Source organism: Ciconia boyciana, chromosome 2 (genome assembly GCF_034638445.1).
Source record: "Ciconia boyciana chromosome 2, ASM3463844v1, whole genome shotgun sequence".
NCBI lineage: Eukaryota > Metazoa > Chordata > Aves > Ciconiiformes > Ciconiidae > Ciconia > Ciconia boyciana.
This window is the reverse complement of record NC_132935.1, coordinates 132,904,200-132,927,828: the sequence shown is the minus strand read 5'-3', so window position 1 is coordinate 132,927,828 and position 23,629 is coordinate 132,904,200. Positions and strand designations below refer to the sequence as shown.

Below are 23,629 nucleotides of genomic sequence, written 5' to 3'. Positions count from 1 at the left end.
AATCTGGCTCTTGAATTACCTCACAGATCCCTCTGTGCTGATGATCAAATTTCCTACCAGTGCTTGCAAAACATCGGATTTGCTTACTACTTTCCACCAGGACGAGCGATCAGAAAGCTGTCCATGCGGCCAGTACACCATGCAGCTCCACTCTCTAAAGCCACCAGCCAAACGACCAGGCACAGGGCTGTGCTGTCATTGCAGGATAAACTCAAATACTCTGAAAGAGACTGGATATTTGTGGACAGGACATGATAGCTCAAGAAGCACAACCACAAGATTTATATTGGCACATCCAAGTTACATCATACAAAATAGGTAAATCAAACCATGTAAGCCTGACTGCAGTACTTATGTTTATGTAGATTAGCCAGATAGTAGGATTTCACCTATTACCATTTGCTTCAGGATTTCAGTTCGACAATTCTTCACATCACTAATTAGACTAAAAGCTTATATTCATTATTTGTAAATTCCCATGAGTGGTCCATAAAGACATTTTAAAAAGAAAATTCTAAAGATTCTGCCATTACCATATTAATGCTGAATTTCTCATTTAAAAAAAACTTTCATTTTTCAGGTGTTGTTAATGAGAGAAGGCTGTTAAGATTTTGTTTAATTAAAGAATTAAGCACTGCTTTAAATTTAATGGGAAGTTCCGGTATCCTTTAGGAAAATGGGCTTTCATCTACCCTTGTGGCTTCTGACATTTCAGGCCTTTTCTTTCCACTCCAGCTCCCCACCCCCCAACCCTTTGGAGAAACTGAAAGGGGTTTTCTTGTTTGGGTTTTTTTTTCCCTCCTGTTTGTTTGGGGGGGTTGGGGTTTAGGCTTTTTGTGGGTGGGTTTTTTTGGGTGTTTGGTTTTTTTAAAGCCACAGTTTCTCTTTCCCTCCGCCTCAGAGCAGGGGTCTGTATTCCTCAAATAATTGTACTACTGAGCTGATTTTGTTGACCAAACATTTCAGAGCTATGGTCACTTGCCATTTTTTCTCCCACCCCACCACTAACTTGCAATTAACTGGGATGTGGATAACAGTGAAAATACTCAGGAGGTATATGAAGGACTGAAAATAACATCTTTAAACACAAAAGTGCTTCTAAACACGCCAAAAAATTTGTCTATTTAATATCCTAACCTGTATGAACTAGTAATCCCCTAATGATGGGACACAATGCTCATCTTTTATCTTTCTCTCTCCTCCCCACCCCTCCTTTCCTTCAGCCACCAAAATAGCTAAAGGCTTCTTCTCTCCCCTCACCTGTTTTCCTAGTGCCCACAAGGGCTGCTAGTTGAAGCAATCAATATTTCCATTACAGACTAACTGCAAAGTTTTACATCAGCTGTAAGAAGCATCTCTAGACTGAAACTTGCATATGATGTCCCTGCAATACACGGCCAAGTTAGGGGCTGGGAGCTCTAGATTGGGAAAGGAAAAGAAGGAATTTTTTTATTATTATTTTATTTTTAATTTTCAGTGAATTCGGTTCCCTTTAAAGAGCCCAAGGAGGAGAAAGAAATGGTGTAGGATACTTCAGTGTCATTTCTGAAGCAAAAAAAGGGTACCAAGACTTGAATAATTAAAAAAGCCAACAAGATAACTTTGTTCCATTAAGCAGCTGCTGGATGTACCCTCACAGTGCCTTTATTTTGCATGTCTTCCCTACTACCATCACTTACTCCACAGAGGTTTGCACCATCAGTTAGAAACCCTATGGAAAAGTGACACAGATAATCACGTACGATGTAAAAGTTTTGGCAACTTTTTTTGGTACAGGAGGTGTGGCACCAGATTAGATCTTGTCTTAACAATAGCTCAGTGATTCACCCTTCTCAGATTGAAATATCTAAATAAAATTGGCAGCATTCATAGACAAACTCAGTAGCCACCATGCTGCTGAGACCAACTTGCTCAGCCATGAGCCTGTGTTTGCAGGGAACATCGGAAATGCTTTCCTGATTCCTTACACCACAGCTATAGACAGGGAGTCTAACCCATTTTGGTCTCTTTCAGGTCAGACTCAAATGAAACTACAGTTGTTCATACCTAGTTTAAATTCACTGTATGCTCCAGATTAACCATTCAAATTCAGTTCTCATTTGGGGGGTGGAGGGGAAGCAAAATAAGGCTTGAAGTAAAATAGCAAGAGTTGCTCCGCCTATACACTCCGAGCATGTAATTGCCAGAACTCTGTTACATAGGCTCAGAGAGCAGAGAGCCTCTGCTACTTTTTTGCTATTAAATATCCGATTTAAACCTTTCAGGTTGAGAGCAAGCTACTTCAGAGCTTAAACTGAGCAAGGTGTTAGGGTGGTTCAGGGACCCATCCCAGCACAGATTTCTCCGCTGTTTCACCCCACACACAGACTTTTTAAAGAAAAGCCTGTTTGCTGCCTCTCAAGCTACTTGACAAAAAAATGGCACAAATTAATATCCAATTCCTAAAATGATCTCAGTAAATGAAGATTCCTGGGGGGTCTGGGAAATGGAAACACGCTGAAACACTCATGCTGCTGAAAGCACCATCTAACTTCAAAAAGCTTACAATGCTATAACTAGAATAAATGAAAAATCTTGCTTAGTCTGATTTTAAGTGTATATGTTAGCTTCAGCTAACAGACAGGCTCACTAGCATTTTCAAGTCTCTTCCATGATATAAAAGGATATTAACAAGGGCAAACTACTTCATTTAGGCAACTGTCTATATAATATCTAAAAATATGAATGAAGTCCTGGTCCTTGAAAGAACAAAATAAACTAAAAGCAGAGCTAACAAGAGCACAGAGTAAATCAACACTTTCAAATGTACAGCCACACGTTTCAGGCTCTTTCCAGTGTTTAAAACCACTTTTAAAGAATGTAGTGCGTGTGTGTGTGTACATGCACATGCATGCATGGCTTTCACTCTGTATCCATTGTGGTTGAAACTTCCATTTTTATTACTTTTTTCATAAATACATATATTACTCAACTTTGCAAGAGGATAGCTTCATACTGACATGATAATTGAACATTTAAGAGATACACTATGCTCATCATCTGATGCTCCAGCAAAGCCTAACAAAGACCTGCAGTTAACCTGCTCACATGGCTAAAGGTTTTTTAATTTAAAAAAAAAAAACAACCACCACTATTTCCTCATTACTAATTTCCACCCTTCAATCTCAAGACAAACCAAGAAAAGTTTAAGAAGCACTGGCAAGACAAATAGGTTCTTTTAAATCTTCTAGACCACACTAACAGGAATAGATTAAGTAGAACTAATACTTCACCAGTTTTACAGCAGAAGAAACGTCAAATTTACCATACGCTTCCTATTATTTTTGCTTTAAAATAAGTTCTTCCATCTCAAACGATTCAGTACGGTAAACCTTATTCACAGAAGTTAAAAGTTTAAAAAAACCCCAACTTTTAAAGTATAAACTGATGCACACAGTAACTAAGACACCACACAGGCACCAATTCTCACTTTGATGCTTTAGTAATTATTTTACTAGTACACTTTGTTGAACTAATTGAATACCAACAAGAAGAAATAACATTCAAGTGCTGGCCCTTACTAATGGTAATTCCACATGGCCTTAAACTGATTAAGTGACCTAAAGCAGATGAGATATAACACCTCTACCAGAGGAGTGCTAGAATGTGTGGGTTTTGCACTATCACCACAAAATATTTTTCCTTCCTTTCTCTTGCCCTGTCAAAACCCAAAAGTCATAGAAAGTGATCACCCTGCTGTTTAGCATGTATGCTGAATTTCATTTTTATGCTGAATGTCACCAGATGCAGAATTTTTTTAAGAAGTGCCATTGCTTTTTCTATACTTAAAGTACTTGCAAAGAGAAACAAATTAAGCTTATGGTTTTCAGACATTATTGTAATTTCTTTTAAGTAATCTTCTCTGAAGAGATCTCCCAAAAAAATGAAATGCTATTCAATTACACAAAAATTGTGTGGACAGAACAGCAACAAATAAAATTATTTCATAGCTGTACTTAGAGTAAAAAGTTACATGTTATTTAGAACAACTGTGTACTCTCCCCTCAAAAAATTTTATACCCTCAAAGTGTAGAAAGCACTGTCTTTCAGTTGGGATGCAGAGCTAAATAATATACACACCTTGCACACATACACAATATTTTCTACATTAAGTTTTGATCTAAAGACAGGTTTACTGGAAAAAATGTAACTTTTTGATTAACACATTTTAAGAAGTTAAATTTATAAAGTAATAACAACCATGCAAAGTTTTCTATTGTCTACAAAGCTTATTTTCTCCTCTTTTTATAGAGCAATAATTTTGGTCAGGGTAAGTACATCTACACTAGCAAATCCCCATTCACAGTAAATATTTTGTAGTGGCATAGTTAAAGCATCACAGCTTGTGTGTAAAGAGTCTTTCACAGTTTTTTATATTTACTTAATAGAAATATTGTTAATTATATCTTTCATTAAACTTCATTTTTAAGATTACCAAAACAATCTTCTGTGCTTTTGTCATAGCAGCTTTGATTAGTGCACACAAGCTTACAAAGCATAATATATGAAAGCAATCCCTGAGCTTTCGTACCAGGCCTTGATGAAAGCCTTAATGTATCATTTCATTCTGTTCAACTGGAAAAGTCAACAACTAAAATTAAATTGCTCAAAAAGTTTAAATTTTGCAACACTTTAATTTTACAATTTATTTCAAAGGAATGTTATGTTGAAAAATCATTTGTACACAAGAGGTGTAAGTGTATTTTCTTTAGCAACCTTTACAGTTAATATTTAATAATTTCCCTGGTTTCATAATACTATAAAACAAACTGTCGTGACTTTAAGAAGTGGCGTATAAAGCAATTAGAGGATAGCCACTATCACCTTTTAAGTAATTCCATTATTTTTCATTTCCTTTTTCACAGAAAACATGGAATATAGTGCACGTTTTGAGGATTAAGATCACAGCAAGCATTGACTTTTTCGCTGTCACTGTAGATTTAAATACACTGTTACGATCAGAGAACAAAAAATGGAGTTTACATTTCTGCACTGAAAACCCACTCTTTACATAGGGTAGCATTTAATATTTACACTATTTTAGTTCACTTTGTATTAAACTGAGCAAAATTGTAAATTTGGATCAGTTAGTTTCAAAGCAGAGAAAAGGCCTATATCATGCTACAGCTAACCAGTTAATTCATAAGTATAATTTACAAGTTAATTATCATTAACATCAAGGTTATTTGCATTTAGTAACTTGTCATTTTCAAATGCATAGCATTCTGCTAGATATTGAAGTTAAGATTAGGAAAAAAGTTCATATTAATGACAATGATAATTTTGACCAAGTTTAATAAATTATTTAGCAGTTAATTACTTCAAATTTAGTTTGTATACAGATGTGCAAACTTATCACACCAAGACAGTAATTACTATCTTCTTTTCACAATCATACAGTACTGATTTGTTAACAGAGATACCCAAATTAGGTGATACCTGCCCCCACTAGTAGATGGTTGCTTTTATCCAAGAGCATAGTTTAAATACACTTTTCAAAGGTTTGAAATTCAACTGTTCCATCTGCATATAGATATACCCAACAACTGAGGATTTAAAAATAACATTTTAAAGAAATAAAGAACAGGAGAAAGCTAAAAATACCAAACTAAAAAAAAAAATCAGCTTAAGGAAGACTATGATGTTATAAGATAAATATTCAACCACAGCAAGAAATCATCCTTCTTTAGGAGTTACTGATCATTTTCTGCTAACACTACTGTTCATACGTCTTCTTCATTCATCTCCCCCACCATCACACCCCAAAAATTCAGCTCATTTCAAACTATGCTAGCACCAGCTTCCTGCCTAGTACTGGACTACACAATAAGAGACAACTACCAGTAACAACTAGAACTGGAGCGACCAAAAGCCTCAAAACAAAGCAATCGCTCCCTCCCTCTCCTCCCCCAAACCTCAAAGACATGCTTTAATAGTTTGTAACCACATGCACGTTATCCACAGAGTGCAAGGAAAGTTCACAGAGCTGGATGTTAGCGGGAAAAGAAACAGGTCAGGGCACCTGCTCTGCTCCCCCCCTCCCCGACCCAGGCAAAGCTCTCCTCATCTAACCCAAGTCTCATCAGGTAGGACACATACACCACAGTCATCTCCAGAAAACTATCACTGCTTAAACACCATTTCTTCCTCCAGAACTTGCAGGGCTTCATCGTGGTGAAACATGAGTAAGTTTTGGACAGACTTTTCTATGTATTGCCTTTTTTTCCCCTTTTTTTTTTTAAAGGGTACCACCCAAAATGATACACCCAGTGACACAAGTCAGAACTACGTCAAAGAGCAGCTTTCTGGAATACAGAACCACATGTGATTTCCACCAACACTCTATAGCTAAAAAGTTAAGATAGCTTGAACTTTCATTTGAAAAGCCATTTTGAAGAGCTGCAGTACAAAACACAGCACTGCTATACAGCAGGAGACTGACGTAACCACACGTGCGATGCTGGATCTGTACTGCCGTTCATGCATTCAGAAGTAGCATTTTCATGTTAAGATGCTGAACTTAATCCAACGTATGCAAAACCAGTAACAGTCATAGTAAGTGAACTGTGTGGACCAGATGATGTGAGCAAAAGGGCCAGGAAGAGGAGCAAGGTACATAAGGTTATTATTTGCCACAGAGGCGGGCAAAAGCCAACGGCAGCAAGTGAACGCAATTTTGTGATTTTACTGAAGCTAGCCACACACAAAGGTAACGCAATCTTTAACTCAGTCAAAAAGCTTGAAGAGCTCTACAAATTATAATGATAAATCTTCTAAATCTGTTCCCAAAATTACTTTCAAGGAGTGATGCGTAACATCAACTCTATATGGGTTAAGCACATGCTACATACCTGAAAGGATGATTTTGCCTGTGATTTGAGTTTAATTGAACAATTGTCATCAAGCCCGGTTGTACAAAGGGTGCGTACTCCACAACTTTAGGTTAAAGTTTACAGTTCTATGTTAAATGCAGAATTTGGGGTATATTTACATGTCAGTCACCTCTTTTTTTAAGAGAGCAGCAAGGGTAGAAGAGGGAGGAGAAATCACATTATTTATAAGAATGCCCTCTCAACTGCATAACAGAAAAAATGAAAGCTTCTAAATAGAGATATATAACTCACTCTAAGCAAGCACATTGTTAATGCAAACAGAATATCCAGCAACCCAAAACAAGCTACCAAATTAGAACAGGACCTCACCACTTGCTATTAGGACTCAGATCATCACTGAGAACTAGACTTAGTATTTCATAAATAAATGAAGGGTCACCGACTTTTTGACTATCATAACTTAATGTGGGGTGTTTGAGGGGTTTTTTTGGGGGGAGGGGGAGTGTTTTTAAGAACAATAGTTTAATAGAGTAAGCATTCTGATGCATCTTTGAATGAACCAGTATTAGCAGTACGAGAACAATTTTACACCACTACTACTGGGCATCAGCATTAAACTCTGCAAAGAAATTTAATGACAAGTACACATTATTTTAAAAAAAAGTCTTTGCTTTGACTTTAAGAGCATTTCCGATTTATTTTGTACAGGTTTTTAGAATAAACTTAAATACCTGTGCTGTATCCATACCCTAGGATCCTCCAGTTCCTTCATTAAGTGTTAGTAAATCTACAGACCACATGTTAAACTACATGCTCACCATCTCTTCGTATGTATTTGAAATTGAAAGAGAATCTGAATTTGCATACAGCTTTAAACACCGAGCATCCCTAGAAGTTGCACATTTCCTAAGAGTATCCTATATTAAAAATTTCCTAGCAGGTGCAAAGTTCATACAATCAGGTAACAAAAAAGTATTGAGATATTCCAGCACTTCTATTACCGTCAAGAGGAATACCTCCTGGTTAGCAACAGCAGTTTTTAGCTCTCTGTCACCAAGTTATGCTGCTGCCCACCACCATCTAGAATAACTGAACATTCAGTTAACTGAATATTAACTAAATATTCACCACCTTAAATAACTGAACTTCTATTAACGCAAAGCTCACTGTATAAGAACTCTTGTTGTTGATCAGCACCAGCACCTACTGTGATCAATACCACTAAGAGACACTTAGTATTGAATCCCTCTCACTTGACCCTGGCGAATAGCTCCCTCTGCACACCAGAGTGCTGGTTTTCCACAGAGAAAGATGTGGTTCATTCAGAGATCCAGTTCTGTCGGTAGGAAAGACCTGTGAGCTCTTTACAGCGCAGCAGTACACATCTGTAACAGACCAACACCTCGATGGTGGGGGGAACCTGTGTACGCTACTACACAATTAGCAAACTCATCTGAAAAATTATTTTAAAATTAGTAATAATATTCCAAGACACAGACAAATAAATTTTAATTATTTTTTCCCCTAACCGTTACCTGCTTAAGGTTGCCACAAAACTTTCACTGGAAAATCATTTAAAGCATTTTTACTAGAATTTTAACTCACATCAGGAAAAAGACAAGACATGGTTTACATTGTAAGTGTAGTCTATGATCTTGGATTAAACTACTACCTAAATTCCTCAAACATGCTACAGATTATGTTTTTCAAGTACTGTCCTAAAGAGAAATTGTTTTGAAATTTTTATTCTAGATGTAGGAGGAAAAATTGAACTATTCTTCCACAATAACCAGGAAGCCGCCATCACGTAGAGAATCTCCCCTACAAGTATAAACCAAATAATCCACTCTATCACCAAAAATAAATTTCTGGATGATCTGTTCTGTAACTGTTTTAAAACTACTGTTTTTACTGTTTTTAAAACTACTGTTTTAAAACAAACAAAAAAACCCCCACACCACACACTTGTATCTTTTGCCTTTGCTAGACGGTACATGCATTTTCCCTGTCAAAGCTGGGACAGTTTTGCAAACTCAGTTTCCCAAGAGCCTCCCCGCAGCAGGCTGAGGACTTCCTCCGAGGGCAGGGGAGAAGGGGCAGAGAGCGTGCAGGGTCAGGCCCCAGGATGAAAGCTGTGTGGAGCAACTGCATAGTACAACTCACTCGAGGGTTCCCTGTTTCTCATAGCTAGCCCTTCTGCCCTGCTTATTCCTAGAAAATCAGAGTCCCGCCTTGATCCATCCATGCTACATATTTAATAGATAATCCCAAATCCAAACACAACAAGCATTTTACTTCATCCCTAACCGCTATTTAACAACAAATTTCAGGAAAATAAGTGATTGGGAACCCAAATAACAACTTAAGATTCCCTCCCCCAACAGAAATTTTTGTTCACACAGACTAGAATTCCCTCTAACTGGAATTTTGATTTCTGCACTTCAATATTTAAGGCTCCATTAAGGTGAAGCAAGCTCCATTTTTGAGGGAAAACCTACAGGACCTGTACAGTTAACATTTTAAAATAAAATCAATTTATCAAAACAATAAAGCACTGCTATTTTCACAAAGGGGAAAAATGTATTAGACACATGGTGTAGACTACATATTTTAAAATAGCGTTCCTAAAGTTCAGCTGAGCATGAAAGTTAATCTTTCAAAAGTGAACATTCAGCTCCAGTTGTGTTCAAGTGTACTAGTACCAGCAAAAAAAACCCACTTATTATTTTTATAAATTCTCCAGATATTTTTAGCTGGTCTCTTCTTAAACTGCAAATTATTGTATGGTAATATAATCTTTTAAAATGCACGTGTCTATATATATATACACACATACATACACAGACAAATGTACATACACATTCTCTTTGAAACACTTCTCTGCATTATTTCTCGCCAATCAGACCACAGTCTCAAAATGATCAAGATACCAAAAAAATTTAAATGGAGTAAGGTCCTTCCCAGCTGAAGACCTTTCATTTCAAGACAGTTTCGTTTCAATACTTAGTCCTATACCCAAGAAAAGTCAGATCCCTCTTTGACTCATTGTTATCTGTGCTCTTATCCAAATTTTAACTTAATTAAAAATACAGAATGCCTCTTTTTACCCTTTAGAGGCAGTCTTCCATGCAGATTTGCAAAAGGACAGTTTTAGCTGATGCCAATTCCACCACACCATGAAGAGGCAGGCAATAGGGGAGGCACATTGCTGCTAAGGTTATATTGCACGGGAGACAGCTTTTATACTACAGGTTTCTCTTGTGCCAGCTGCCATGGTAATACACTTCAGCAAAATAACAATTAATATTATAATTTAATATAATTTTCCATTTGAAAATTTCAACGCACTTGCAGAAAAAAAACTGGAAAACACCACCTTTTTTGGCCTGACTCTTCTATTGCTGTCACATGTACTTTTTAAACATTTTTTTAATGTTAAATGTTTAATTTTAACTTTTACCCTAATATTGACCCTGGTAACACACTTTATTTGCCAAGTATCCAACTACAAACATCAAGATTTTCTTCTTGGTTAAACGTATGCATCTAACACACACTCACAAACCAATATTGCAGATCTGGAAAGAAGCAAAACCAGAAGATAATACAATTTTTTGTTAATTACCTGAAACATGCACAAAACACACAGGAACTCTTGCTCCCATACAGAAACTTTTCAAAGCCAAATTACTTATTCCAGGTGATAAGAAGGAACAACTGCCATGGAAGTACCCACATGGATAAACATGCCCAGAGAGTCTGGGTAGCACCAGCAAGCACTGGGCTTACTGATATCCGCAGCACACCCCAAACCCGGACACCTGGGGAGATTTTGGAGGGCACATTCAACAATATTTTCTTTATTTGGACAGCAAACATAAGACGCATACAGCAAAGATGCAGGATGGAAAGGCATACAAGTGCATGTACTTGACATGCACAGAAAAAAAAAAAGGAAAAAAGAAAAAATATAAGGATGCAAACCTCAGACTAAAACTATAAAAAAATGCACCAGTATTTCTGGTAACAATATCACCTTTCTAGATGAAATAAGGAAAAGTTATGGTTTTATCTTAGCTTTCAACAGTAACTAACATATAACTCAACATATAATTCTATACTCCACATCATTCAACATAAAGAATAGACTGACATACAGATAAACATTTTGTATATGAAAACAAAATGAGAGAACACACGTTAAAAGAGAATCGTATTGAAGAGCTCCGGAACTACAAAAAGCACCTCAATATTACTAAGTGCATCAACTCTGTTCAAACTTTTCCACCTATCCCTCTCCCTCTATAAAACATGAAAAGTTATCCTCCTTACTTAGATTTTACAGCATTTAATTTTTGCACCCATTCTCCATCACTGTAGTGATTCCAAATAATCAAATTCCAATAATAAATTTGACTCTTAAATTACAAGAAAAAAAATCCCACCTCAATATTGCCCTGTGCCCATCTCAATGGCCTTGTGTAAGGATGAAATCACCAGAAAAGAGTCTTTAACTGTGCTCCACGGCACTATGTATCTGTTACCAAAATCCCAGGAGGATAAAATCCCGAAAGCTAAGACGACATTAAGGAGAGGAACAGGTTTAAGGAGTGAAAATCTTTTTTGTGAGGTTCCCTGAAGGGCTAAGCCCTGTCCGTGGTTAAGTATTAGGTGTATTTTAATTCTGCCTGGTTCCCTCTCTCATGGCCATTATGGGAAGCTTCACATTTTCTGTTAGGTAGGTAAAATCCCAGGCCATTTAAGAATTTTTCAGGTCAAAACTAAGCATTTGAAGTCCACCCAGTAGCTAGCCAGAAGCCATAAAAGGACTCCAGCACTGTAGAGTCCTATGCTCCGCACTTAAAAGAGCAACTGAAATGAACACAGCCCCATTTTACAAAAATACCACCTTCAAGGTCTCAAAAATGTGGAAAATGTTATTACCCCATGCTTGAGGGGGAAAAAAAAGGGAGAAAAAATTTTAAACATTTCCTGATTATATTTTACTACCCTTGAATTACACTTCCAAAATGTTATTTTTTATTCCACCCCTTCAAAATTTACCATATCTGCGCACAATTTAAGGTCCACTACATGTTCTAGGGGTACCTTCTATAAAGGGAAAGTAGGAAAAAGAGAGCGGGACCAGCCTTTCAGGACATGCACTTAGACCTGCATTTCTTATACCCCAGCTTATTTTTAAAAACTGCAACAAGAAAGGATTTTTTTTTTTTAATTATGAAACAGTATGAGGAGTTATAAAAATTAAACTTCCAACAACATAACAGTTAACATGGTTACTGAAGAATTATCTGTTCTTGCCTTAACAACTTATTGTCTATGTAGGAATCACCACAATTATCCAGCTTTTTTCCACTCTAACTGTAAGCTTTTGAAGATTAATAAAAAAATTAATTTCCTGTTCACATCTGCAAAAATAAATGTGGAAACAGAATAAAAACCCAAAATCACTGTGCAAAGTTTTGGCCCTTCACTCTTGAAAACATTCTAGTTGGACCCAGGTGCGGTCCTCTGCCTCTTTCTGCAGAAAAGAGCATGAATACAGCTGATAAATGACATTTTCTATCACGTCTTCTTACATTCAGCATGTTTCTCCCTGCTTGATATTTACAGAAGCAAAACTAAAAATCAATGCCACTAAGTTATTTTTTTTTTAATAACTGTGACCATTGTAGCCCCCATACATACTTTAGCCTTGCGAAGCCATTTCCCACCGCCTTGCGCACACAAGATACAAACCCTCATTATACTGAAAATTAGCAGCACAACCCGATGCCCATCCAACAGCGTAACGCTCGCCCCTGGAACAGAGATGTTTGCATGAGGGATTTTGGGCCTGTTTTCCTCAAATCAGCCTTCAGATACTTCAGCATTAGAGGTGAAGCACAGCTGGCAGGTCATTGCGCTCCCCATAGCACAGCTTGTTATGAAGCAGCGTTACCTACAAGGTGCACCTTCGCTACTCTCTTCTCCTGCTCCTCTCCCAAACAGACCCCCCCAGAAGAGACATAGTGAATTTATTTTCGCAAAGAGCCCTCAAGGCAGGGAAAAAAGAAATTAACCTTCTAATTGGAAAAAAACATTTCATCATTACCACAATTGAGGTGTTGTGAGCATTTTAAGCACCTGAAGGCCTCGGGAGCAGGTGTGGTGGACCAGGTCTGGGTAGGAAGCCCACCTGGAGGTGGGAGCCGGGGCCAGGAGGCTGCGCCAGGCACATCCCCAGGTGCCCAGCGTTAGCGCCTGCCCTCCCCCCTCATCACGCACAAGTGACATCAGGGCCATTTGAATAATCAGATTGCAGTGTACATCGCCTTGTGAGATACCAGCTGCTCTTGGATTGCGGCGAGGTAGTACCCAAAGCCTCGCACCACAAGTTTCACGGGCACGGGCGCACATACGCCATGGGCTGCCGCCATCCTCCTCCCGCATTGCTGCTTTGCGAGAAGAAAACCCATCTAAGTAGCGATCGTGACTAACAGTGCCCTGCCTTCCCTTGCAGAGCGTGACTAGCAGTCAGAATTATTACAATGCCTTCTCCAACTTTTGCATAAAGTGACCTAAACCTTTAAATATTGCAATAGCCTTCCTCCACACCAAGGGGTCTGAATGCAGAAATGCTGCATTCCTTTGACATTCCCTTGACATTTCAGTAGTAAGTCAGGAATCTACTCCGAGCTTATTAAATACTTTGCACCTCCCCCAAAATAATTCTCCACCCTTCCACCAAGGAAACCTTGACCAGGCCCCTTCTTTCAACCGCAGCATATCCCCTTGTCTGTTTTGAAATGCTTCCAGGGGGGAGAGGAAGGAGAAAGCCACACATGGGATCTCTCCTTCCTTCCACAGCAGGTAGGAAGGTAATTTTGCAAACCTGGGTGTGCCTACTTCAAATCTGAAGATCCAGCAAGGGCTGGAATGCAGTGACTACTGGGCCCAAGAATTTCACCCTGAATAACAAGCCAGGCACACTCCACTGTCTTCTGGATTCAGCTCAACTTTATGGCAACCCTAGCTGACACCACCTCTTGACCTTCCTTTATGTGACTAGGATACGGATTACCAAACCCTTACCCTTTCCTCCCATGCACCTCAGCTGCCTCTGGAGAAAGATACCCACAAACTACCTTTGCAAGTAATAATATACACACCCTGCTAAAAAAAAAATAAAAATCCTATTTAAGGAGGTTGTAAGGAGGGGAGCTAGGACTCTCCATGAGGCAGCCTCACAGCAGCAGAGGTCAATACAATGTATTGAATAATTTCAGTGCACTACAAAACAACTTTTGCTCTTATGAAGTAATCATTTGACCAAACTATTAATCGTACACTCATGCTGAAAGACAGACTTGACACATCCACTTTTTTTTTTTAATGGCGTCACTGCTCTAACCGTATCTCACACACTGGAGTGCACAGGGCTCTCTGGAAAGCATTGCCCGGCCTTGCAGTGTGCAAACGCACTGGGTGGGCCTGGTGAGCAACACATACACACACCCCCCAGCTGCATCTGACACCTTTCCCTTGTGTAAAAAGATACAAAGACTTCAAATAAGTTACTTTGAAAGCACCTTAATAACCAGTTTCACGAAAATACTCAACCTTTGAAAACTGTGTTTTTACACATTATCTAATAACTCTAAATATACGCCCAGCAAGCAATGTTTAGAGACACGGAAAAAATCTCCAACTTTTTGGCCCCCCCAAAAAAAGAAAAGTATTAAACATCTATAAAAGGAACAAGAGAGTCACTTTTACATATGGAGGCCACTGAATGAATTTTAAGTGGCTTTCTATATTTGATTTTGGGAGAGGGGGAGCGGAAACAAAGGGGAAGGAAGTGCAGTTATGAGAAATGCAATTTAATTTTCTGTTAAACAGAAGTATAAATCTGAACCATATCTAATACATTCCAACATGATACTGCACGATCAGTGTTTTAACAAATAAGGGCTTTGGGAGAAACAGTACGGGTAAGCTGATACAATTACATTTGCAATTTTTTCAATATTATGCCTATATGTAGGCAACGCATGCCTAGAAAAGTGCTTAAGTTCAGTCCAGAATTCTTTTCAACAAGTTACAGACAGATACATATTTCTGGTAATTGCTAATTTACAGACAAATATGAAAACAATATGAAGAATGGACTTTCACACCAATTCAGCTGACAGCTGAAAGAACAGGAAAATACTTTTACAGACATGGAACACTGATAAAAAAAAAACTTGAGGGGGCCACCAGTGATTTAAAATTTACCTTTATATGATTGAAATGAATTTGTTTTCAACAGCATAAATAGAATACTACTTGTGCAAGCTTAAGATTAATAAGCATGATAATAAATCTATTTATTACAGAGACTAATAGGAAATGATCAATTCTTCTGTCCCATGGAATTTTCTCATTAAATCTAAAAATATATTCCATCTACAACAGTATTTTTGTATACACAAAAGATCTGAAATATAGGCTACTCTAAATCAAAGCCATATATCTTGCATAATAAATGAGAAAGAGCACATACAGCATATTAATTTCCAATGAAAAGTATCAAATAAATATAAGCATAAAGATTAGCATGCTATGAATTGGTCCAGAGAGGGGTTCCCCCTCCCTTAACTAGAGCAAAAATCCTCCATACTTTCTCAAGCAAAGCTTTCCTCTAACACTAAATAGTGATTAAACTTAATTTGCAAAATACCAAGATACAATGCCCATCAAGACAGCTAATTCACCTTTTCAAATCACCTATTTTAAGACTGCACTTTTTAAAATAACCCTGAAATAGTAGAAGCCCCTTTTAACAAAGTTATACAGACAGACATACTTCCCAGATTGAATAATGGAGTACAGGAACAAGCACGTGGAAAGTTTGATCTATTTTGCTTTTACTCTCTAGTGCACGCCAGGTTTTCTATAATCTAAATATTTGTGAAAGAAGCAGGCTGAATTGCTATAGGCAGTATAAAAATACTACCCTGCTCTACTGTAAGTATTGCTTCTTTACACGAGGCCCAACAAAATTACTACCTTGCAAAAATTAAACATACGTTTAGAAATTAAGGATGCATAAATCCTGTCCTTATTGGGAAGAAGTCATTCTCCTGCTGCTTCTATAGACCAGCTCAAAATAGTGATGAAAAATCCTCTCAAATACAGATGAGGCTTCTACTACGTCCCTATAAAATGCTGCAGACTCCAACATGGCAGGATCAAAAAAATATGTATACCAGTATATTTACAAGATGCTTTTTGTTGCTGGAGCAAAGCTCGTGTGCTTGCCCGTTATACGGTTCACAACACCACATTTCATTTCCTGCTAACACCCAGATTTTAACTCTTCTCATGGAACTTTAAATTTTAAAATCTTCACAATCATTTGCCATGAGACCATAATAACTTGCTTCTCCTGCAAAAAGGCTTTTTGTTCGGGTTTTTGGGGGGTTTGTTTTTTTTTTTTTTTTTAAATAAATTAAATACTACCACTGCTGCCCGGCCAAGACACTACATTAGAAATAGAGGGGGCGATTCTAGACAACCTCGAGGACAGCACAGAGTGCACGCCTGTGGGTTTAAGAGAGCGGTCCATTTATCTACAAGGAAAAGAAACACAAACCTAAGCATTTTTCAAATTGCTTCTCACCGGCTAGCTGAGGGCAAGGGGGGGGAAAATTGAAAATAAATTACCTTTGTCTTTTAGGGACTGAATGTTCAACTTCTATGAGTTTCCCATGCAGCTCCACTTTACCTGCAGAGATAAACAGAAAGGGGAAAATATTTGAGCGCAGCTGTGCGTCCCTCGCGTCCCCGTCTCCCGGAGAGGGTTTGCAGGGGAGTAAAGCAGGGGACGGGAGCGCAACACGTTAGCCCATTCATCGGCAACCCGGGCACCGGCGGAGCGGGGACCCGGCGCCCGGGAAGGCGACACAGCCCGGCGCCGAGCCGCTGCCGCGGGGGAGCCGGGGCTGCCCTCGGCGGGGCCCCTTCCTCCGCCCCAGCCCCGAGCTCAAAGCGACCCGTGAAATGCCGTGTGCGGGAGCCGGGCTCGGCCCCGTCTCGGGGAGGGAGAGCGGGGGCTCCGCCGCCCCCCGCGCCGCCGCCGGGCCTCCAACTTCGGGCGGTTTTCTGCGCGAAAGCGGGCGGGAAGGCAGCCGAGGCGAGACACCGAGCACAGCCCGAGCCCATCTCTTCCGAGAGAGCCTCTCCCAGCAGATCTCCGCAAAGCCGCTTCACGCGAAAAAAAATTATTTTTTAAATTTATTTTTCAGCACACAAAAACAGGATGTCGGGGCCAGGAGCCGGCGCGTTGCTGGAGGCGGTGATGGGTGCGTGAGAGCAGCGAAGAGAAACCGAAATAAATAGCAGAGCAGCGCGGGGGGGGGGGGGGGGGCAGGCAGGGCTCCCCCCTCCCAAGTTTGAGGCAATTCGGCGGCTCGCCCCCAGCCCTGCGGCCTGCGCCAAGCCGCGGGGAGCCCCAGCCCGCTCCGGGGAGAGGCGGCCCCTGCGAGGGGCTGCGGGGGGGTCCAGCTGTGCCCAGCGGGGGTGCGTGCAGCCGCTGCCCCGCGGAGCGCAGCGCGCCCCCGTCTCGCTGCACCCGCCGCCCCCCCCAGTGCAGCGAGGGCCCCCGGCCGGGCAGGGCTGGCCGTGGGGTGTGGAAAAACATGGGAGCCGCCGCGCCGCGGGTCCGTGGGCCCAGGCTCCCGCCCCTCCCCGGCCCCACTCCCCCGCCACGCCGGGCCGGCCCCTCCCGGGGGGCCGCCGCCGCGCAAGCCCCGCGCAAAGCCTCCGCGGGAAGGCCGGGGGGCTCCGGCCGCGCTAGGAAAACAACAGCTCGCACCTCACCTGGGGACGGGAGGGCAGGGGGGCAGGGACCCCCCTCCCCCCGCCAAGGCCGGCGGCGCGGCCCAGCCCGCCGCTGCAGCAGCTCCGCGGCCGCGGAGGAACGCGAGCGGCGGGAGCCGTCGGAGCTGCGGGGGAAGGGTCCGCTCACCTGAAAGTGCCTCGATGGCCTTCATGGCCCAGCTCTCGTCGGGGCAGTCCACGAAGGCGTACCCCGTCTTCACCAGGAACTGGCCCGAGAAGGGGATCTTGGAGTCCTTAAAGAGACTTTCCAGGTCGAGGGGGCTGACGTTCTCGCCGAGGTTGCCGATGTAGAGCTTGTTCATCTTCCTGGCGGCTCGGGGAGGCGCGCACCGCGGGCTGCAACCCTCGTCTTGCGAGAGGAGGTGGGGAGGAAGGGAGAAATAAAACAAAATGCGATGGAGGAAGGAGAGAGAGAGAGAGAGGACAGGGAAAAAAAAAAAAAATCAGATCTGCAGCTTGTGTCCCTCCCTCTCTCTCTCAAGGGGTAAAAAAAAAAAAAAAAAAAAAAAAAAAAGCGTAGCGAAACGGGAGCCCTAAGTGCCTGCCGTGCTACCCGGGCGCATGGGGGGCGCGGGGGAAACACCCAGCGCCGGGGCCGCGGATGGCGGGCTGAGGAGAGGAAAAGGAGGAGGGGAGGGAAAAAAAACTACTTTTTTTGTCTTGCCCCCAAGCCCCTTTGGCAGCAGCAGGCGGACTATGAAAATGTCACACTATGTGCGTGCAGGCGCCGCCTCTCAATAAAAAAAAAAAAAAAAAAAAAAACACACAGAGAAGGGGAGGGGGGAGGGAAGAAGGGAGGGAGAGAGAAAAAAAATTACTTGAATATTCCGGCTTTTTGAATGAGCCACGTGTTCAAACTACAAATCAACTTCTCACGTGAGGAATCCCAGCTCTTCAATTAGCGAGTGGATGGGGCGCGCACACTCACGGAGGAGGAGGAGGAGGAGGAGGGCTGGGGTGAAGGACGGGGAGGGGGGCTGGGGGGAGGCTGGACAGGACAAGTTTAGAGAGGGCCGGAGGGCGGGGGAAGGGGAAACCGGAGTTGGGTGGGCGCCGGCCCTGCTCCGGCCTGCGCCGCCTCTGCCCTTCCGCCGGGGGAGTCCGCTCCGCGCGCCCCCGCCGCCCAAAAACGGCTGGGCGGCCGCACCTCCCCCCGTGCGAGCGGGGTGTGATCCCGGGGAGGGAGGGGAAAAGGCACCGCAATGCCCGCCCCCCGCCCCGCTCCTCCCCCGCCGTGCCAGGCTGTGGGGATTATTCATTGGGGTCGTGCCTGGGCGATCCCGCTCCCCGGCACCGTGGGTCGGGGGGGAGGGTGGGGAGGAGGAGGAGGAGGGGGAAGAAGAAGAAGAAGAAGAGGAGGGGGAGGGGTGCGGGCGCGGGGGAGGCGGTGGGGAGAGCGGGGATCCGCTCCCGCGCAGAGCCGCCGCGGCTGCGTGCTGGGGGGCTGCGCGGGGCGAGGGCGGAGGGTCTCTCCAGCCTCGGAGGAGCCCCATATGGTAATGTTTCTGCATCACTCGCAGTGCCCCTTGCGCTGAACCTCACGGAAAGGAGGAGAAAGGCGGGGGGGGGGGGGGAGAAAAGACAAAGGGGTGGAGAGGAGTTGGGGGATGATGAAGAAGGGGAGAGTCCTGGGGCGAGGGAGCCGCGCTCCGGCGCTGCCCGGCCCGGGGAGGGGCGGGGGGACCGCGCTCCCTTTCCAGCTGGGTAATGGTGGACGGCGCGGGGGTGAAACGCGAAGGCACCGTTGCCCTCGGCTGGTAACGGCACACAAAGGGATTTGGCGACCCCTCTCCTCCCCCCCCACCCCCCGGCCCGGTTTAAGGAACCATTCATAATTCTCCACATTCGTATGGATACAATGGTGGGCTTGTGGGGGAGGGGTTTGGGGGTGTGGAGCCTTTCCAGTGCAAACAAAATGTTGCCTGAAGATGAAGAAAGGATACGGAAATGAAAGCCAGCGCTGTGTTTAATATAGCGATCTAGTAGGTTTTGTTTAATAATTCAACGCACTTTAGCCGAAGGTTTCATTTATTCCGTGGTAGGCTTCTTGCGGTACGTTTTCATAGGTGTATCCGTGGAAAATGGTTAAATACTTTTATTAGCTAGCAGTGAATGGATTTCCACATGTCCTGTAGCACGTCTGGACATCCGTAGTAAACAGGAACGCTTCATAGTTTTGTGCCTAACTTCCACCAAGTAGACAATTAAAGCGGGGTGATTTAAATCTCCTCGGAAGCCGTGCTGGGGGCAGGCTTTGGTCACCCGCGCTCCGGCCGCTGCAGCTCGGCCGTGGCGGTGGCACACGGGGCTCGGAGGGAGAGCAAGTGGCTGAAGATGTCGCTTGTGGTGGTATGATGCAAGGAGACATGTCTTACCATGAGGGCTGGAGCCCCAGACCGTTGTGAAATTGTCAGGGGCTGGGTGAACGTTGCAGTGAGTTGGAAATACGGCCCTTTTGTTGTGTGCATCCGAGCGCTTGGCTTGCCGAGAAACTAATATTGGTCATTTCAACCCATTGTTTAATCTCAGTGTCATTTTTATGAACTTTTAATTGTCAGCTTGTGCTTGAGGAAAGCGAGTGTTTTGTGTTCCACTCATCAGAATTTAATCACAACTTCCATTTTGTTTAAAACTAGCAAATAATTGTCTTGGGGATAGAGAGAAATACTTTTTTTCCTACCGTATTAACCTGTTTATGACTTTTCGATGCTGGATGTGGCATTTTTCCTAAATGAATTTGTATTTCGTAACCCCGTCCTGTGTAGTCTGGCTAAAATAAAAAATTGTCTGTCCAAGTTAAAAACAGCCCCCTCCAAACTATCACATTCTTAGTTAAACTTGTGAAAGGAATTAGTCACTGTTCTTGCAGATTAATTGCATTCTTTATAAATTTGATTTGCACTGAATCTATAAGGCAGTCTGCATGTGCTCATTTCTACATGGTTGGTCTATAGCGTGATCTGGTATTTCCTCTTAAAACTGCTCAACAGGGTGTATATATTTCATTTAATATTCTAGTTTGATAATCTGTTTTTCTGGAAGGTTTTTTTTTTTTAAGAAATTAAGATTGAGAGTTCATGATAACAATATGCATCAGTTGTCCAATAACATCATAAACCGCTTTGTAATCAGATGATTGGAAAAAAAACCTCGCTTATTAGCAATCCCCTTTTTTTGATACTCTGAAAACATCTTGCTAATAAGCTGAAATATTTTCTGTAAAGCTAGATAATGTATAGCTTTGTTTGTCAAGAAGTGTGGGTTGGTTAGTGGTTTCAAGACTAAATCCAAACCTTGAATGCCAAAAAAGGCAAATCAACAACAAAAACTTGCTCACGCTGCCTGACAAATCTCCGCTTCCCTGTACAGAAGAACACAGTCCAGATCAGTTGGGCACTCCCAAATCTTACCGTTATTGAGAACATAGTTTTACAATTGGAGATGTAATTTATTTTGGCAGTCACAAATCAAATGCATGAGCACACATCAGAGCATTCTCACAGTTAACGTGTTTTTCGAGCCACCGTTGGAAGAAAAGGCATTATAAAAATTTTCTTTTTTTCCCTGTATTTCAGATGTTTATGTTTATCGCCCACACAAAGCAAGAAGAAGTTAAAATACTTACACAAATATTCTACACGAGGAAGCAAAGCCAATCTTTAATTAGCAAGGGCTTTTACGACAGTCTGCCATTTAGAATTAAAACTCAACCATGTGCTTCTTCCCACCTCCGGGGTGAGACACCGAAAGCCTCCGCCGTGTCCACCCACCCCCTCTTCCACGGGCACGGGCGGGCAGGGCGCCCCCTCCCTCCCCCCCTCCCGAGGCCAGCAGCCCCCCCGCTCCCGCGGGGTTCCCCCCTCAGCGCCCGGCCGGCGGGTAGCACGTCGGACCGTCCGCAGCCTCAATGTTTACCATCAAATGCCTTTTTGGGGGTGGGGGTTTTTTTGGACTACCGCCGCCCACGGAAGGCTCCTGCGTGGGTTTGCGGCTGAGGCGCGGCCGCCCACGCGATGGGCAGCGGGGGCCGGGCAGCCACCGCGGGGCGCAGGGGCGGCGGGCGCCTTCCGCGCTGCCGCGGGGCCTAACGGCCGCCGGGCGGCCACCCGCCGGGCTCCCGGCCTCCGCCCGCCGCTACGACGGCGGGGGTGCCGCTGCCGCCGGCCCTGCCTCCTCCCGCCGCCCCTCACGGCGCCGCGGGCGCGAAGCCGCCGCTCCTCGCGGGGCGGCCGCCCCCGCCGACGGGACAACCGCGCCGACCCCCCCCCCGGCCCGAGCCCCGCCGCGGGGCGGCCGCGCCCCCTCCCCCCCTGCGCCGCGGCCGCGAGGCGCCGCCAGCCCCGGGGGCGCGGAGCCGCCCCGCGCGCCCAGCCGCGGGCGGCCATAGTAACTCGTAGTAAGCGGCGCGGGGCGTGGCGCGGCGCCGGCTCCCATTGGCTGCGCCCTGCGCCTACCAGCGCCGCCCGCCGCCGCGGCGCGGGCGCCACTGGCTGGCGGGCGGGTGCGCGCGGCCGCCCATTGGCTTCCGCGCCGGCCCCTGCGGCGCGTGGCGCGAAAGCGGCGGCGGCCGCGCGGCGGGGGAGGCGGGGGCGGCTGCCCGCGCGGCGGCGGGGCGGGGCGCGGCGCGGCGAGGGGAGGGGGCGGCGGCGGCGGCCAGGGGAGGGCAGGGAAGGGACGGGACGGGAGAGTCAGCCCGCTCCCTCCCGGCGGCGGGCTGGGGCTTTGTAAGGCGGTAAGTGGTGCCACGCCGCAGAGGTGCCGGTTCCGGGGGCCTCCGGCTCAGCGGCGGGCCCGGGCGCCGCGCCGCGCCGTAGCCGACAGCCGTAGCCGTAGCCGTAGCCGTAGCCGTGCCGGGAGGGCGGCGAACAAAGGAGCGGTGGGGCGCGGGCGCCTTACGGGAAGGGGGAGCGCGGCCGGCTCCGCGGGATGCCCGGACCGGGGAGCCGCGGGGCGGCGGCGGGTCTCCAGGGTCTGGGGGGCGGCGGCGGCGGTGGCCCCTCGCAGCTGGAGGCGCCGGCGTACCCGGGCGCTGGAGCGGTGCTACCGGTGGGTCCGACCGCCCTTCCCGAAGCGCGCACCGCCAGCCCGCCCGGGCAGCTCGGGGAGGCGGCGGCGGCGGCTTGGTGCCGGCGGCTGGTTCGGCTCCCGGGGCTGGGAGCGGGCTCAGCTCGGCTCCTCGGAACCGCAGAGGCTGCCTGGGCAGGCAAGGCGCCCTGCAGAGTGCTGCTGGAGCGCGGGGACCCGCTCGCTCCGACTCGAAAGTTTTGATCACTAAACGCTGCAGCAGCCGGTGCATTAGCAACTGGGAGCGCGGCGGCTGGCTGCGCGGGTGTGAAATGGTACGGATAAATTCCACGGTTGCATCGGAAGTTTTAGGGCTTGAGAGAAAACATTGTAGCCAGCTCTGTTCGAGTTTTCTTTTTTTGTCAATAAAAAAAAAGAATTATAAAAAGGTTAGCTGTCTGTGCTGTTTTGCTTACCGGAAAGTTACAGGAATTCTTCTATTTAGTAATGCAATGTTATCACAGTATCATTGTATTAAAATAATACAAGCAATTTCTAAATAAGTATTCCAGTATATAAAACATTGTGACTGTGGCTTAGAGTGAATCTCTGCATGCTGATTTGAAAGTAAGTATTTTATTTTTTTGCATTTTGTCCAGGGATCTCTATTCAAGTACTGATTGCTCAGTTCATCTTATTTTCAGCTTTCAAACATTTGCAAACAGATCTTGCAAAACAAAAATCTGATCACGTACATTTAAATTAGGTGAAAATAGCTTACAGTCTTTTCTGAATATGTATATACACAAACTTTTCATCAGTGTTCACTTTGCTTGGTGCAGCTGGATTTAAAATGGGACTTTCAA

At 44.4% G+C, this 23,629-nt stretch overlaps 1 protein-coding gene across 2 annotated transcripts in view; it reads right to left on the bottom strand.

The window, feature by feature from the left end:
• IGF2BP3 (insulin like growth factor 2 mRNA binding protein 3) overlaps positions 1–18,881 on the bottom strand; it is a 116,990-nt gene extending 98,109 nt beyond the window's left edge. The window contains exons 1-3 of one of the 2 annotated variants that reach the window (XM_072854137.1): positions 18,578–18,881; positions 17,887–18,108; positions 16,584–16,644 (exon numbers count right to left, since the gene is read on the bottom strand). In XM_072854137.1, the coding sequence (XP_072710238.1) occupies positions 16,584–16,644; positions 17,887–18,061 (236 nt within the window). In that variant the 5' untranslated portion in view covers positions 18,062–18,108; positions 18,578–18,881. Of the gene's footprint in view, positions 1–16,583; positions 16,645–17,886; positions 18,473–18,577 lie in introns of those variants that run through there. The other variant, XM_072854138.1, reaches the window with a different exon arrangement.
• Between the last annotated feature and the right edge of the window lie 4,748 nt (positions 18,882–23,629).